The following is a 15,900-nucleotide window of genomic DNA, read 5'->3' as shown; positions in this document are numbered from 1 at the left end:
AAATCTCACAGAAAAGAACACTGCTGGATGACACAAATGATAAACAGTTGACCGTTGAACAACATGGGTGTCACCCCTCATCCCCAAGGACAGTCAGAAATCTGTATATAACTTTTGCCTCCCTCAAAACTTGACTAATAGCCTACTCTTGACCAGAAGACTTACATGACATAAACAATAGATTGATATGTATTTTGGATGCTAATATGTATTATATACTATATTCTTAGAATAAAGTAAACTAGAGAAAAGTAAATGTTATTAAGAAAATCATAAGGGAGAGAAAATACATTTATCGTGCCATACTGTATTTATTGAAAAAAATGCAGTTCAAACCTGTGTTTTTCAAGGGTCATCTGTACTGATGTAACAATTGTTCATCCTACCTCAACATTAGAACCATTGGTTTACCATATCTTTATCAAGGAGGTTGGCCAAAAAGAGAGTTTAGGTCAAAGGGTACAGGAGTTAGGAATGTGTTGAGAGTTAACATAGAATGAAAAGGGTCACCATTTAGTTGAAGTATTAGAATGCCTAGGAAAGGAAATTGTGAGTCAATTTGGTGTCATTCTAGATGGAGTCCAACAGTTTTTCAGGAGTTTAATAACATTCGTTATGCTATTGTCTTCCAGATGAATCTAGAACAATGATTTATGTTTACTCTAAGGAGGAGAAGTTTGGGCAATGGAGATCCTTGGCCATGTAGTAATTAAAAAGAACATAATTCTTTTAAGACTAAGATCTCCTATGTCCCTTTCTTTTTTCTTAAATTTTTTATTTAATTCAATTTAGTTAACATATAGTATATTATTAGTTTCGGGGGTAAAATTTAGTGATTCACATGGTTGCATATAGCATCCAGTACTCATTACATCAAGTGCCCTCCTTCATGCCCATCATGCAATGACCCCGTCTCCCCACCCACCTCCCCTCCAGTTTGTTTACGAGAGTTGAGTCTCTTATGGTTTGCCTTCTGTTTTTATCCTTCCCTTTAAAATTTTTTTTAAAATGTTTCCTTCTCTTCCCCTATGTTCATCTGTTTTGCTTCTTAAATTCCACATAGGAATGAAATCATATGGTATTTGTCTTTTTATGACTCACTTATTTTGCTTAGCATAGTACCCTCTAGTTCCATCCACGTCATTGCAAATGGCAAGATTTCATTCTTTTTGATTGAGGACTATTCCATTGTGTATATATGTATGTATGTATGTGTAGATACACACACACACACACCCCCCACATCTTCTTTATCTAGTCGTCTATTGATGGACATCTGGGCTTTTTCCACATTTTGGCTATTTGGACATTGCTGCTATAGACATTGGGGTGCATGTGACCCTGGGAATCACTGTGTTTGGATCTTCTGGGTAAATACTTGGAAGTACAATTTGCTGGGCTGTAGGGTAGCTCTATTTTTAACTTTTGAGGAACCTCCAAACTGTTTTCCAGAATGGCTGCACCAGTTTGCATTCCCACCAACAGTGTAAGAAGGTTCCTTTTTCTTCTCATCCTTGCCAACATCCTTTGTTTCTTGAGTTGGTAATGTAACTATTCTGATAGGTGTAAGGTGGTATCTCATTGTGGTTTTGATTTGTATTTCCCTGAGGCCAAATGATGTTGAGCATTTTTTCATGTGTCTGTTGGCTATTTGTATGTCTTCTTTGGAGAAATATCTGTTCATGTTTTCTGCCCATTTCTTGACTGGATTTTTTGTTTTTTGGGTGTTGAGTTTGACAAGTTCTTTATAGATTTTGGAAATTAACCCTTTATCTGATATGTCATTTGTGAGTATCTTCTCCCATGCTGTAGATTGCATTTTAGTTTTGTTGATTATTTCTTTTGCTGTGCAAAAGCTTTTTATCCTGATGAAGTCCCAATTGCACATTTTTGCCTTTGTTTCCCTAGGCTTTGGAGACGTGTCTAGCAAGACACTGCTGTGGCTGAGGTCACAGAGGTTGCTGTCTGTGTTCTCCTCTGGGATTTCGATGGATTCCTGTCTCACATTTAGGACTTTCATCCATTATGAGTTTATTTTTGTGTATAGTGTAAGAAAGTGGTCCAGTTACATTCTTTCCAATTTTGCCAACACCATTTGTTGAAGAGACTTTTTTCCATTGGATATTCTTTCCTGCTTTGTCAAAGATTAGTTGACCATATAGTTAAGAGTCCCTTTCTGGGCTCTTTATTCTGTTCCATTGATCTATGTGTCTGTTTTGTGCCAGTACCATTTGAATGGCACCCTACAAACTTTAGGATTGTTTGTTCCAGCTCTGTTGAAAATACCGATGGCATTTTGAAAGGGGTTGCATTCAATGTGTAGATTGCTTTGGGTAGCGTAGACATTTTAACATTTGTTCTTCCAGTCCATGAGCATGGAATACTTTTACGTTTCTTTGTGTCTTTCTCAGTTTTTTTCATAAGTGTTCTGTAGTTTTCACCATATAGATCCTTTACCTCTTGGGTTAGGTTCATTCCTAGGTATCTTATGGTTTTTGGTGCAGTCATAAATGGGATTGATACCTTCTTGATTTCTCTTTCTTTAGCTTCAGTTTTAGTGTATGTATGGATTTTATATCCTACCAAAGATTTTATATCCTACCACATTGCTGAATTCCTATATGAGTTCTAGCAATTTTTTGGCAGAGCCTTTTGGTTTTTTTTTGTAGAGTATCATGTTGTCTACGAAGAGTAAAAGTTTGACTTCTTTGCCGATTTGATGCCTTTTATATATTTTTGTTATCTGATTGCTGAGGCAATCAGATAGTACTTCTAGTACTATGTTGAACAAGAGTGGTGAGAGTGGACATCCCTGTCACCTTAGGGGAAAAGCTGTCAGTTTTTCCCCATTGAGGATGATATTTGCTCTGAGTATTTCATATATAGCCTTTATAATGTTGAGGTATGTTCCCTCTGGCCCTACTTTGTTGAGGGTTTTTATCAAGAATGGATGCTGTACTTTGTCAAATGCTTTTTTTGCATCTATTGAGAGGATCACATGGTTCCTATCCTTTCTTTTATTAATGTGGTGTATCACATTGATTGATCTGTGGATGTTGAACCACCTCTGTAGCCCAGGAATACTCCAATGTCCCTTTCTAAGAAGGGGGTCACTAACATTCTCCCAAAAAAGAGTGAAAAAGAATCTTGTCAGAAATGGTGAATGGGAAAAGGAAACGAGTTGTACGGCCAAATTAAAGGCTCTGCATCTACTAAAAATAAGGGTGGCTATAAGAAGGCTGTAGTGTGGCATAACGAGCCAAGGCATTTTGGGTTCCTTTGCATGTAATTGTACACAGTGTCCTCTAAAGTGGGCCAGGGTGCTGTAATCAAACATGGTATAGTTGAAGAATGGTGTCTGTGTGTTGTGTCACATGACCAGTCCGCGCTGCGGCGCCCTGCCAAGACAGCTACATGAATTGTTCTTCAAGTGCCCTGGCTAATGTCAAAGAGAAGGCAGAAGGGCTTATATAGCTTGTTGGTTTTTTCCCCCCTATTTGAGGAAGTTGGAAACTTGAGTATTTAATAAAGTCTTAGTGGCATCATGTCCATTTTATAAGAAAGTTGTTAATTTAAAGCATTTGGGTGCTAAATTAAGATCTCATCAGGGTAATGAGGGAAGGATTTAGGAATTACTATTTTCATTTTGGGATCCTGTCAGATAGGGTTGTTTTTACGTGCATTATGTGCTTCTCAGGTTGAATAAAATAGTGTTGGTGACAGTCTCTTTGAGGATGCTTTTAACATGCAGAACAAAACTTAAATTTGCCTGCTGTTATGATTTCTACTAGATGTGGGGATTTGCATGCTGTTGTTTCCACAGTTGTGAAGCTAACTTACTATTCACTGCAGATTTAAGTACCTTAGTGACTTGGTCTCTTGTATTATTTCTGAATGGTTCCTGAATGTATAGAATTGGTGATGGTTTTGTGCCGTTGCTATTATATCTTTCCTGGAAAATAAAGTGAGCTTTTCATGCTTGAGTAAACACATTGATGCATTATGAAACTGTCAGACTCTTTGAACAATTGGCATAAGCTCAATTATTCAGATATGTGACTCTTTTGAATGGCTTTTGTGTCAGCTAATGCTTTCGTACAACCAGCATAAAGGAATTTCAATACCTTTCCTTAAGAAATTAAATCTCAACTGTATGATTAAAGAAATCCAAAGGATTAGTTCTTTCATTGAGCACTTTCATTATTATAGACAGCTAATTGGTAGCATTCATTTGTTGAGATCCATCATTTCATTTAAAAATGTTTTTCTTTTTTGTTAAAAAATAATTTAAAGTTGTTTATGCATTTTCCTTATCACCTGAAATAACTTAGTTTCCTTCCTGTCAACAACATGCACACGTGCTTTTTGTACATCATATACCTGCATTTTTTTTCTTTTTAAAAATTTGCATTATAAATTTTTTCAAGTTATATGGTCTTTATAGTAATTATTTTTGTTGCTTACTTGATATTAAATTTTTAATAACATGCTTATCATTTTCCTTATTTGATATGTATGTTTTCCAGGTTTTCATTTTTGCTGATAATAATGCAAAGATATATTGTGCATTATAGCTTGTGTTTCTCATTTTCAATTTTATTACAAGGACAGATGCTCAAAAGTATTGTCACTATATCAGTGAACTTGAAAACTTATGTTCTATGTATTGCCCAACTGCTTCCTAAATGACAGTACTTCTTTTTGATTATAGAAGTATATATTAAGTGTTAGCATCTTTCAAATTATCATTTGGAGCAGCCCGTAATCTTAGTAGAGATTTTTTCCTTGGTAAATTCAATTTCTGTTTTAGCAAAATAATATGTGCAAATAGCTTTTTAAAAAAAATCCAACAAGCCTCATAGTGTGACAGTGAAGAACAGTAACCTCTTGCCTTCCCCAACTCCAGTTTTTGGCTCTTAAGAACCCCCTAGCTCTTGGCTGTTTTAATGCTGGATTCCCCTAAATTGCTAAGCTTGCTCTTAGTTTGATTTTTTTTTTTTTCATTTTGTAGTTATCTTTTGATTTCTTTCTATGGAATGAGACTTTAGCCTTTATAATTTCTTCTCCATCCTCTAAATATTGACATAACACAAATCTTGTTTTTATCAACATGTAGATATTAAAACTAAGTATTGTTCATAATCAAGTCTTAAATTTATATTATGAATATATCTTCTCATACTTTATATTTTTCCTGAAATTAATAACTCCCCCCTTCTTTGCTTACTTTGTTTTTTTCTGTTTCTAATTTATCAACAAACAAATCTTGATCAGATAATTTCACAAATGCATGTTTACCACCACAAAATCTTTCCACTGGGAGCCTCCCAGAGGCTATGCAATGTGGACTGGTCCCTCTCAGGGCCTGCTGCTCAGCTGACATCTTGGAAGTCTCTGCATTGTTCTATCCGGGGAATTTATTTTGTCTCTCTCTTTTGTTGATTTTCTGATTGCTAGATCTCAAATCCTCTTCCTTTGAGATATATGCTTACATTTAATGGAATCCTGAGGTGCAAGGAAGATACATTTTTTTGAGACCATGCATGTCTAAAAATGTCTTTATTTTGTCATCATACTTGATTGATGGTTTGGTTGGGTATATAATTTTAGATCGAGAATATTGTTTTCTTGCAATTTTGAAGACATTGCTCCATGGCCTTCTTACTGTCAAGTCTGCTTTGGAGTCCAGCACCTTTCTGATTCCCGGTTCTTCATTATGACCCCCACCCCTACTTTTGGAATCTTCTTGTTTCCGGAGTTCTGAAATGTTCTATTTCTTGGTATTCTGACATGTCTCTGTCATTGATTTTATTGGCCGTGAAGTGGACTTTTCCAAAGCAAAAAATGCATATTCTGAAAGTCCCCTCTGTTCTCTTTTTGGAATACCTGTTAATTGGTTGTACTTTGTAGACAGATCCTCGAATTTTCCTTTTTTCTCTCCCATTTCTTTGTCTTATAGTCTTTTTATTCTACATTCTGAGGGATTTTGTTAACTTTTCCACCTCTTTTATCGGGTTCTTTTATTAATACTACACTTTAAAAAAATTCTGAAAGCTTATTTCTTTTCTGAAGCTTGCTTTTTAAAAAGTATCATGTTGCTTCATTTTCTCTTATTCCTCTGAGGGTGTTAATTACATTTTTTTGTTGATGAAATTCTTTTCTGCTCCCCACATATTTGTTTCATATTTGAAGTGCAGGCACACAGGTACTCTCAAACATATTAGGGGCTTTCCTCAAGTCTAGAGAACCTTGTCTTTTGCTTAAATGAAAGACCCAGACACTTGAGAGGGGTGAGGCAGTGTGGGCGGGGCTGGGGGGGGAGAGGGTTGCAAGCTGTGTGTGCATGGGTGGGGCTTATAACCAGGGGCCTCTCTGATACTGTAATTCTCATCTGTGGTGTCTGTTCTCATGTGTGGGAGCTTGACTGGAGGAAGAGAGTGGGATCTCACTGATCAGGCTTTGACTCAGTCCCCCACTTTTTAGTAGGGTGCCTCACCCCTTGCCCTCAGCTGTGTTTAGAGTCAACTCTTTTAGAGGGGAAATTTCTGATCTCCTGCCTGGCTCTGCAGGGCAGAGAAAAAGATATGGGGACCTATCTGTTCTTTATATAAATTTTCAACCAGTTCTCCCTCCTTCCAAGATCACCTGGTCCTAATTTCCTATTGACTCCTCATTCCACAAGCTTGGATTTCAGTTTTGTTTGGATTCTTTTGTTCCCATTTGTTCATCTGTTTTCTGGCCTCAAGGATTTTGTGGCATGTCTAGTGTGCTGCTTCTCCCTTCTCAATTTTAATTGTCTTCATGCATTTATTTCATACTTCTGTATTTATATCTGTTTCTGTATAAATTCTTTTAGTGTCATTTTAGTACAGTTTTAAAAGGTGTGAGGAAAAAGACATGTGCCCAGTGTGCCATGGTTCATGGAAGTATCCAGTGTAGACTCTGTTTTAGATTGGTCAAAAACAATTTTTTCCCTTTTACACATCTGTGGGGTATTTGTATATTTTCTGACTCACAGTAATTCCTATTAAAATATCTTTTAAAAATATTTTCTAATTTTTACATATGTTTATTTAGCAGATTTTTTTTTTTTTTAAGATTTCATTCATTTATTCATGAGAGATACAAAGAGAGAGGCAGAGACAAAGGCAAAGGGATATGCAGGCTTCCTGCAGGGAGGCAGGGCTCTATCCCAGGACCCAGGATCATGACCTGAGCCAAAGGCAGATGCTCAACCACTGAGCCACCCAGGTGCCCCTAATACTGCAGATCTAATATCAGCTTCTATAAGTAGAAAATGTGACTACCCATTGGATAGCTTAAAGGAATAATTACCATTCTCATTGAGCTATTTATTCATTTTCAAAAACTTTTGAGATAATTGTAGATTGATAGGAAGTTGCTAAAACAGTACAGAGATGTCCTTTGTGCCCAGTTTATCCTAGTGGCAGTGTCTTTACATGACTGTTAAGATATCAAAGGGAGGAAATTGATATCAGTACAATCCTTGCTAGTTTTTAAAAGATAGTGTTTTACATTTCATATTGGGCAGAAGGTTTACATTGCAAATATATCTGAGACCCACGTGAACTCTTTTGTCTTTCAGCAATTTTTCCAGCTAGTCAAATTACGGAAGCTTGGACTTAGTGATAATGAAATTCAGCGGCTCCCTCCAGAAATAGCAAACTTCATGCAGCTGGTGGAACTTGATGTTTCTCGAAATGGTAAGAGAAAGATTCCACTTGAATTGTTCATGTGTCTCTTCTGATGCTAGGGGCGGTGTTTTAGTCAATAAAGTTGGATGAAGGCCACTGGAGGTGCTTTTTCTGATGGATATGGGAAAGCTATGTATAAATTTGGGGATGAAATTAATGCCATGATTGAATGGTGTAGTCAGCTTGGAGGTGTTCACCAAAAATATTTCATAATGCAGCTTTTAGGTGATGATTTTTGCAAAGTAGGATCAGTCTGATTTAGAGAGTCGGAGAGTGGACTGGAAATAATATAGCCCAACTGCCTCGTTTTACTGATTGTGACATGGAGAGCTATTGGTGTGGTCATGTGTCCAGTCCTCAGAGGACTGGGGGAAGTTGATTCCTCTGGCTGTTTCTCAGTTGCCGGTATGCTGCTATGAGAATCTGCCTCCCTGTATTGGAACAGAGCAACTTGTCGTCCGGGCATCTCTGTCAGTTTAATTATTTCTAATCAGGCCACTGGTGGTTCTGCCCATTTGAGTTTATGTGGTGTATTTGTGAGTTTATTTTGATTTCCAGATTTCACTAGAATGATGAAGTGCTTCCTTTTTTATCAGACATCTAATAGGATATTTATAGCCTGTTTAACCTTTCACTTTTGAATAGGTACCCTGGTTTAACCTCATGTATTATAGCCCCAACAGCACTTGTGGAGTGGGCTGGTACCCCTGCCTGTTATAGCACACATGATCAATTACTTTAAGTTAAAATGGCAGCTCTCAGTGGTCCTGTCTTTTGAGATGGAGTTGTAGTTCTCACAAAGATTCTGGTGTAAGTTCTTCAGGAGAGGCCGTAGTGTATTCTGAATTATTTATAAAAAGGATGATCTTTTTCCTGCTCTCATATTACATGCCTGTTTTGTGTTTTGTTTTTGCTTTCCTACAAAAATCTACAAGTTTTTTTCTCAGTGAACCTCAAGTCTGGATCTTTTATTCGCTTGTCTTCCACAGAAACTGCAAGGCTCAGATACAGAATATTTTGGTGGGCCTTTTGTTATAAGACAGCAGTGATAATCAGTACTTGATTGAAAATGTGATGAAGGAAAAATGATTTTATACCCTACTTTTAATAGCTGTGAAATATCTGTCATCTATCAGATCCCATGAATTGGAAACAGTCTTGAGGCCAGGCTGTATGTTTTTGACATAGGGTCTACTTTTATTTTTCTTGAGAATTATTTCTTAGCCTGAAGGTAATGGAAAAAGTGAAGAAAAAATATTATTTTTTAAAATAAAAAATAAATTCATCTGTTTAGTGTGTTTTGGAGTGGCTTATTTGGTTGCAGAGGACCCAAATCTGCTTAGGTTAAGGGTATTTGATTGTAAGGCCTGGGGTGGAGCTAACAAAAGCATTGGCATGGAGCTGCCATCTGACACCATCTTAGGAGTTTCATGGTTTCTGTCTTACAAGGGTGCCTGTTTCTGTTGGTCAGTGCACTGTTCTTCCCTCCCTTCTAACGTCTCTTAGAATGGCCTCTTTCCATGTACTTTTTGGCTTTTGCCTCTGCTGTGGCATCTATTTGCCAGTGACAGATTTCTAAGTGAGGAATGGTTGACCCCGCTCATATTTTTAAGCCAAATAGAAGCCATAAACTCCAGGTCCCTGGACACCCTAAGGATCGGCTGCCCTAGAATAGGGGTGGCAAACAGAGCAAAGCTTGGTCCTGCCTCTCAGTCCAGATGCGGCTTCCCTTACACCTGGAGTGTGGCATGGGACAGGCATGGGAGGCCAGAACTGATGCCAAGGCTATCCTATATCACGTTTATCTAAAGTGTACATCATTGAAATTGCTGTTGCTTGTCTCAGCAATTATCTCACTTATAAAGAGTAGCTGGCTATTAATTCTGCAAGGAAGCAGTGACTTAGGAAAATGGTCACCGAAATCACACAGATTGTGTAAAGAAATAAAAGAGCAATTTTAAAATTGGCATTAGAAGGGAAAATAAGCAGGGGCCTGGAAATCCTTGAGAAGAGGAGAAGTACTGGCTTTAATTATTCGTGAGAAGAGAAGACATAGAGCGTGAAAATGCCCAGTCTGACGTGACAGGGTGCCCTGTGGAAAGTTGGCATTGGCAGCTGCCTGGTTTACCACTTCTCCCATCAGCTGTTTCTTTCCAAACACTCTTAGCTAGAAAGAAGGGCTATATGCATCCTCCTATGTGTCTCTTTATACCTTCCAGCACATTGATGAAAGAGATTAAGCTTTCACTGAAGTCAGTGTCAGGACACAAGATATTTCTTTTCCTTCTGCAGGTGTTGGGAGTTTTGTCAAAGGATCCTGCAGATCCTGTCATCTTCTTATCAGGCACATTTATAAATGCTTCCCCTATTGGCAAGCCTTGTTCTGGCTCAGTAGTATGGGTCTGTGTGTATGTATATGTGGTATTGTATGTATTGTGAATGTGTGCTGTGTGTGTGTGCTGTGTATGTGGTGTGTGTATGTGTGTTGTGTATGTGATGTGTGTTGTGTGTGTAGTATGTATATGGTGTATTGTGTGTATTGTATTGTATGTGTGTGTGGACAGAGCAGAACAAGGTCACCATTTAGTGTAATCAACAAGAACTTGAGTCTTCAGCTATTTCCAGGTCAGGCAAATCTCAGTTCCCTCTCTCTCTTTCTCTCTTTTTTTTTTTTTTTTTCAGATAAAATCACATTAATGTGAATTTCCTAGGCAATTGAGTAAGTAAATAAAAATTGCAAAGTCTCTAGCCTGAGAGGCAATGTGAAAACCCCTTCTTTGTATGGAAACAGGCATTTTTAAGGGCTTGGGTTTAAGTCTGGAGGCCTGTTGGAGGCTCTTAGTGTTCTGGGACTCCTGCTGAGGCTGTTCCTCAATGATCAGAGAGGCTGTTCTGTTGAGACCCTGCCCAGTCCCTTAGTTATAGCATATCCACAACCAGGCTGTGTCTGTCATGGAAGGATCTTTATTGGCTTCCTCAGTTCCTGATTTTCCATTGTGTGACCATTGAGGAAAACAAGGTCTTAATGCCAGACCGCCCAAGTCATTGAACTAATGCTTGTCAAACCTTAACATGCAATGAATTACCATAGGATTTTGTTAAAATACAGATTCTGACACAGTAGGTCTGGAGAGGGGCTTGAGATTTTGCATTGCTAAGAAGCCCCCAGAGGCTGCCAACCCTGTTGATCCCATCAAACATGCTGAGTAGCAAGATCTGAGCCCTCACTACCCACAAACTCACTACTAATGTTCCTTCAACAGCGTCGTGTGGTTATGAGCATGGCTGCTCAGCTTTCCAGCAGCCCTCCACCTTCTCACATGGAAGGGTGGGAAACCTTCAGGGTATTATTGGTTAAAGGGTAAGATGCTATTACTGACCTACAGTCGAGTTGGCTTTCATTCCAGAAGCAAAATTAGACCTGTCCTGATGTTACCTAGCTCAAGTGAGGGAGAAAAGACAAGTTTTGTGTTTATTTCCAAAAAAATCTATAAATGAGGAGAGAAGTTTTTACAGGCTCATGTCCTACGCCAAGAAGAACTGCCAAGACCTCCAAACCCTGACTTTTGTGGCTTTTGTTTTCTGATATTTCAGGCACAAAGTCAAGGGGATTGTGTGTTGTATTAAAGAGAACGGTGAGCTTAGGAAGAAAGAGAGAGGTGCTTGTTGGTTGTATATAGGCTATGGAGACTTGTTCTGGGGTAAAAGGAGAGAGGCTTGGGATGAACAGTTTTGCCCCCAAAATGGCTGGACGTGCTTGGCTGGCAGGACTCTGGATGGGAGCCCTGGCTCTGCTGCTCAGCACCGGGCCAAGGCCAGCTATGGGCAGGCCTCTCCTGACAAGTGTTGGGCCATATCCTGGGAAGGAGTGGGACAGGGCACTGCTTCCAGACAAACCCAGTGAGAGGTGAGGAAAGTGACAGATTTCTCATGTTCTGACAGTGGTTGATTTTTTTAAATCAGGCAAATAGCTAAAATAAACTTGGGATGAAAGAAACAAGGTGTTTCCTATAAACATAGATTAAGAGCTGATTGGAATGTATAAAATTGGTATCAGAATACAGTGTTAAAAGGCCTTGAATTAAGGTCTAACACAGTATTCTGTGGTAAAATGGATGTACTTTAATGCCTGGACTTTGTGTCTGTTTTCTCTGCTCACTGATTTTTAGCTGGTGAGGGAAATGACCTCTGGATACGTAAGAGAAGGTATTACCCCATAGTACTATCTTGCTATCCAAGAATCTCAGGCAGACTTTGTTAATGCATCATGCATCCTGCCTGAAGGGTTAGTAATTTGAATTTTATAGCCTATGCTGTAATTTGAGTTACATCATAGTACTGTATCATTATCCATTTATTTAGTTCAGTTTTTCCCAAAGTGCAAGGCATACACCACTGGTACCGCTAGAGATGATTTTAAATGGAGCTACAAAACAGCAGTTTTTAATATTGAGTCATGGCGAGAAAGTTACTATTAAAAAAATTATTCCTTTTGGTTTACCTTCTGTTGAATTTAATAACACTGTATTATATTTATTGCTACGTTTATCTTCTGTATTTGGTGGTAGTAGTTTTTAATTATATTAGTGACTTAAATTTGCTTCCTTTTTAAAAAATAAATCTCACTCAGATTTGAAGAGGAGATTTAAATGAATGAGAGAGACACTAAAGAACATCGGTGCTATACCAATATGGCCAACATTGTGAAGGACTTGGATGGCTGGCATTGAGAAATCTCGCTGATAAGTATGAGTGTCTCATGCCAGAGAGCCTATGAATTTATTTCAGTCTGGGGTAAATAATACACATACAGAAAAACATGGCTAAAGACCACACACCCTGGCTAAGTACTTTAGACTTGAGTTAACAAGAAACTCTAGGATTGTTTTAGTACAAATCATCACAAGCACCAAGATAACACTTCAGAGTAAGTGGATGGACTGCTGGTCTCCCGGCAGGGTTATAGTCCCACAAAGTCTAGAGGTTAGATTTAGATTAAAAACATGGGTTAGTTGTCCTCTGTCCAGCCACAAGATGCTGATCAGTGTCTGTGGTCTGTGGCTGTGGCTTCGTTTAATGAAATCCAAAGCCAGTTTTGAAGCCTACTGAAATGACCTTGTATAACATCAAGTCTTCTTGCTTCTGAGTATGCCTGAAAAATCTCTTTCTGGCAAGCAATAAATCCAGTGTACCTAAAAATCTTCCTACTTAATTATGAACAGTTAGCCTTTTTTTTTTTTTGGTTATAACTGCATACACCCATACCACAAGTGTGGTAGAAGCCAGCTTCTACCCATGCAGACTTCAGACTTGCCACAGTCAAGCCATTGTTCTCTCCTTTCTCACTGCCTAATTCAGGCCTGGATTGAGTGTTGTGTTTAGCACCCTGCTCCAGTGGCTGGACTTAATAATACATATAGTAGGTGAGTTTTCTTGTCACTGGCACTGTTGAAGTATGGCAGGAGACATCCCATGGAGGGAAGCACATGGGCCACTCTACCTTGTGTCTGGAGAGCTAGAACTTTCCAACCCAGCGCTTGTTGTCTCACCTTTGCAAGAACTGCCAGTTTCCTACCATGAGCCCTTTCACCCTTCTCTGTCTTATCTTATACCTTCCCTTTTGTTAAGGAGAAGGATACAGAAAAAAATAAAATTGCCTTTTCCTTAATGTTTTAATTTCAGATGGTAATTTTAAAAGCAGAGATGGAAAGTAAAAAATTAGTTTTATGTAATATTTAAAATCACATGCTTTACATGCTACAAATAGTTCCCCCCCCCCCCCCAGGGAGCGTTGTTAAAATGTGAAGATGTATAGAAGAAACCATTTCAAACACTGAAAAAATTGAAATAAACCTTAAAATAGGTTCCTCCCTCCTCTTTTTGGATGGTAAAGAAACATCAATGATATTTTAGCAAATAAAACTGAAAATCCATCAAAATTTGATGTTATAAGTTGTTAAATCGGAAGGGAAATTCTTAGAACATTGTCTTTGCACAAAACATTTTTGGAACTCTTTCAAAATTTGTAATGTATAATTTTGCATATCCTCAGATTAGTAGTTTCACTTTTTAGAGTGGATTGGTTTTTTGAAAACAGCCAAACATTTTTTAATGCCAACTTAGGTAAATAAAGCAGGACATTGACAGTCTTACGTTACTCCAAATCTGCTTCAGATAACAATTTCAGAAGGGTCCCAAAAAGCTTCTGATCAATGGAAACAGCTCTGAAAACCCTGTATTAACTACCAAAGGGCAGGCACACCTTAAAATGTATTTTCCAGTATATCTGTTTTTAGAATACAAAGACAGAGTTTAGAATTTCATGACCACACATCTTCTAAGAATCCAGTGTAGCTGCAGACAAATTTTTAACATTTCTCTTTCAGTACTAGCTGCCTTAAAAAAAAAAAAAAATCTAAGCTTGCTTTATACATTATATATAAACCATTATGGAGATATGCTGTACAATGATTCCACCAGTGAAATAAAGTCAGAATATTATGTATTTTTATATTCAGGTGATGTACAGAAATTAAACCTTTGATACTATAGATCCTTTGATACTATACATATTTGACACTTTTTGCATTTTTTTCTTAGCCTTTCTGAAATATCTGAATCCTTTTTTTTCTGTCATCTAGAAGGGTTTCCCTAGGATGCCCGTACTTGCCTTGTCAGAGTGTATAGAAGGGTTAAACTATGGCTATTTATTATGGTAATATGTCTTAATTCCCTGTTACCAGAAAAGTTGTGACTCTCATGGTAAAGTTGTAGGTTTATATAACTTTATCTCTTGCTTTTTTTTTTTTTTTTTAATTAGCAAGTTTGTAATAGAGATGTTAACCTTTGAATTTGAGAACACCACCTCCGAATATATTTTTTAGGTCAACAAGCTCTTCGGTTAGTTTGAGGTTCTCTTAATTCTTTGTCTGCCTCCCTCCTTTGTTCCTGCCCATTTCATTCATTTACTTGGTTTCTAAGCGCTATGTTCTGTGTTAGATGCCAAATTTTCCAAAAACAATGGTGGATTTACATAGAGCTAAGTTAGGCAAAGTTAGAGAAGCAAAAATAATTGTTTTTCAAAAAAAATGGCTTCTGAAATAAAACAAAACTCCAGTATGTGGGATGACAGTTTCTGTTCATTTTTTAATTAGACAGTTTATGTGGGCATCACTCTGACAGTTTCCAGCTCTGAAAGTGATTGCAAGTGAGCAGCCATCTTGCTTCATTTTGATTTTGAGGTCACCTACTTTGTCATGTGAAACTGCCTTGAGCCAAGTGATGCTGAGCCTCTAGGCAGCTAAAGGCTGGATGGCATCTCTTTGTCAGGATGGTGACAGAGAAGTGCTTCCATGAATGCAAATGGTGCTCTGAGCTTCTTAAGCTGGAAAAGACACAATTTAGAAAGGGATGAAGGATCCAAGAAGGAGAAAGTGATTGAGGAGCAATACTGAGAACTGCAGTTTGAGGATTATATATAGAAATGATTTGGTTTTTAAATTAGTTTTATAAGTGTTGAATCTTTAACCTAATATATCTGCTCAAAGTTAATAATGAATTATGATTCTGAATTATTTTTCAGTGTGAAAAAGCTTTGGACCCTGCTCTCTCTCTCTTTCTGTGCTTACAGTTATCAACTATAGCCCATAAAAATATATTTTTTTTTTTACCTTAAGTAAAATTTATTGAGTACTTACTTCATTTGTGTAAGGCTCTTTGCCTTATCCTTCAATCCCTTAAGGAGGTAAATCTACAGGTACAACAGATGTATGTGACAAACTGCACGTAACGGCTCTTAAATAGTTGCATAAATAACGTGCTGGGGCTGGCAGAGAGTGTCCGTGAATGCAACTAATTTGAAAGAGGCTTATAGGAAAAATGGGGCTTTTTTGGTTTGAAGTTGAAATCAGTCTTTAAAAATTCTCATAGTTTAGTTGTAAATTTGGAGGGCGTTAGAGTGGATTCCTCAGCTGAGTGTCGTTGTTGGAGATTTTTTTCAAATGTTTCTTATAAATTTATAACAATATCATTAAAAATGCAAATATCTCAAGTGCTTTTCTTTTAGATATTCACTGAAAATGTTAAGATTTATCAAAAATCAAAGAAGCACCCAGTGCATAAAAATAAGAACTGAAACTGTATGAGTTGTCATGGGATTCTTTCTCTTTTTATTATATAGCTATTA

General features: G+C 37.6%; 1 protein-coding gene across 4 annotated transcripts in view; it reads left to right on the top strand.

Moving 5' to 3' along the window:
• LRRC1 (leucine rich repeat containing 1) overlaps positions 1 to 15,900 on the top strand; it is a 129,506-nt gene that overhangs the window by 42,166 nt on the left and 71,440 nt on the right. For all 4 annotated transcript variants that reach the window (XM_077903635.1, XM_077903638.1, XM_077903637.1 and 1 more), the window contains exon 2: positions 7,607 to 7,724. In XM_077903635.1, the coding sequence (XP_077759761.1) occupies positions 7,607 to 7,724 (118 nt within the window). The remainder of the gene's footprint in view (positions 1 to 7,606; positions 7,725 to 15,900) is intronic.

This window comes from Canis aureus, chromosome 7, assembly GCF_053574225.1.
Source record: "Canis aureus isolate CA01 chromosome 7, VMU_Caureus_v.1.0, whole genome shotgun sequence".
Lineage (NCBI taxonomy): Eukaryota > Metazoa > Chordata > Mammalia > Carnivora > Canidae > Canis > Canis aureus.
Note: the sequence above shows the minus strand (reverse complement) of the source record. Positions and strands in the feature narration are given on the sequence as shown.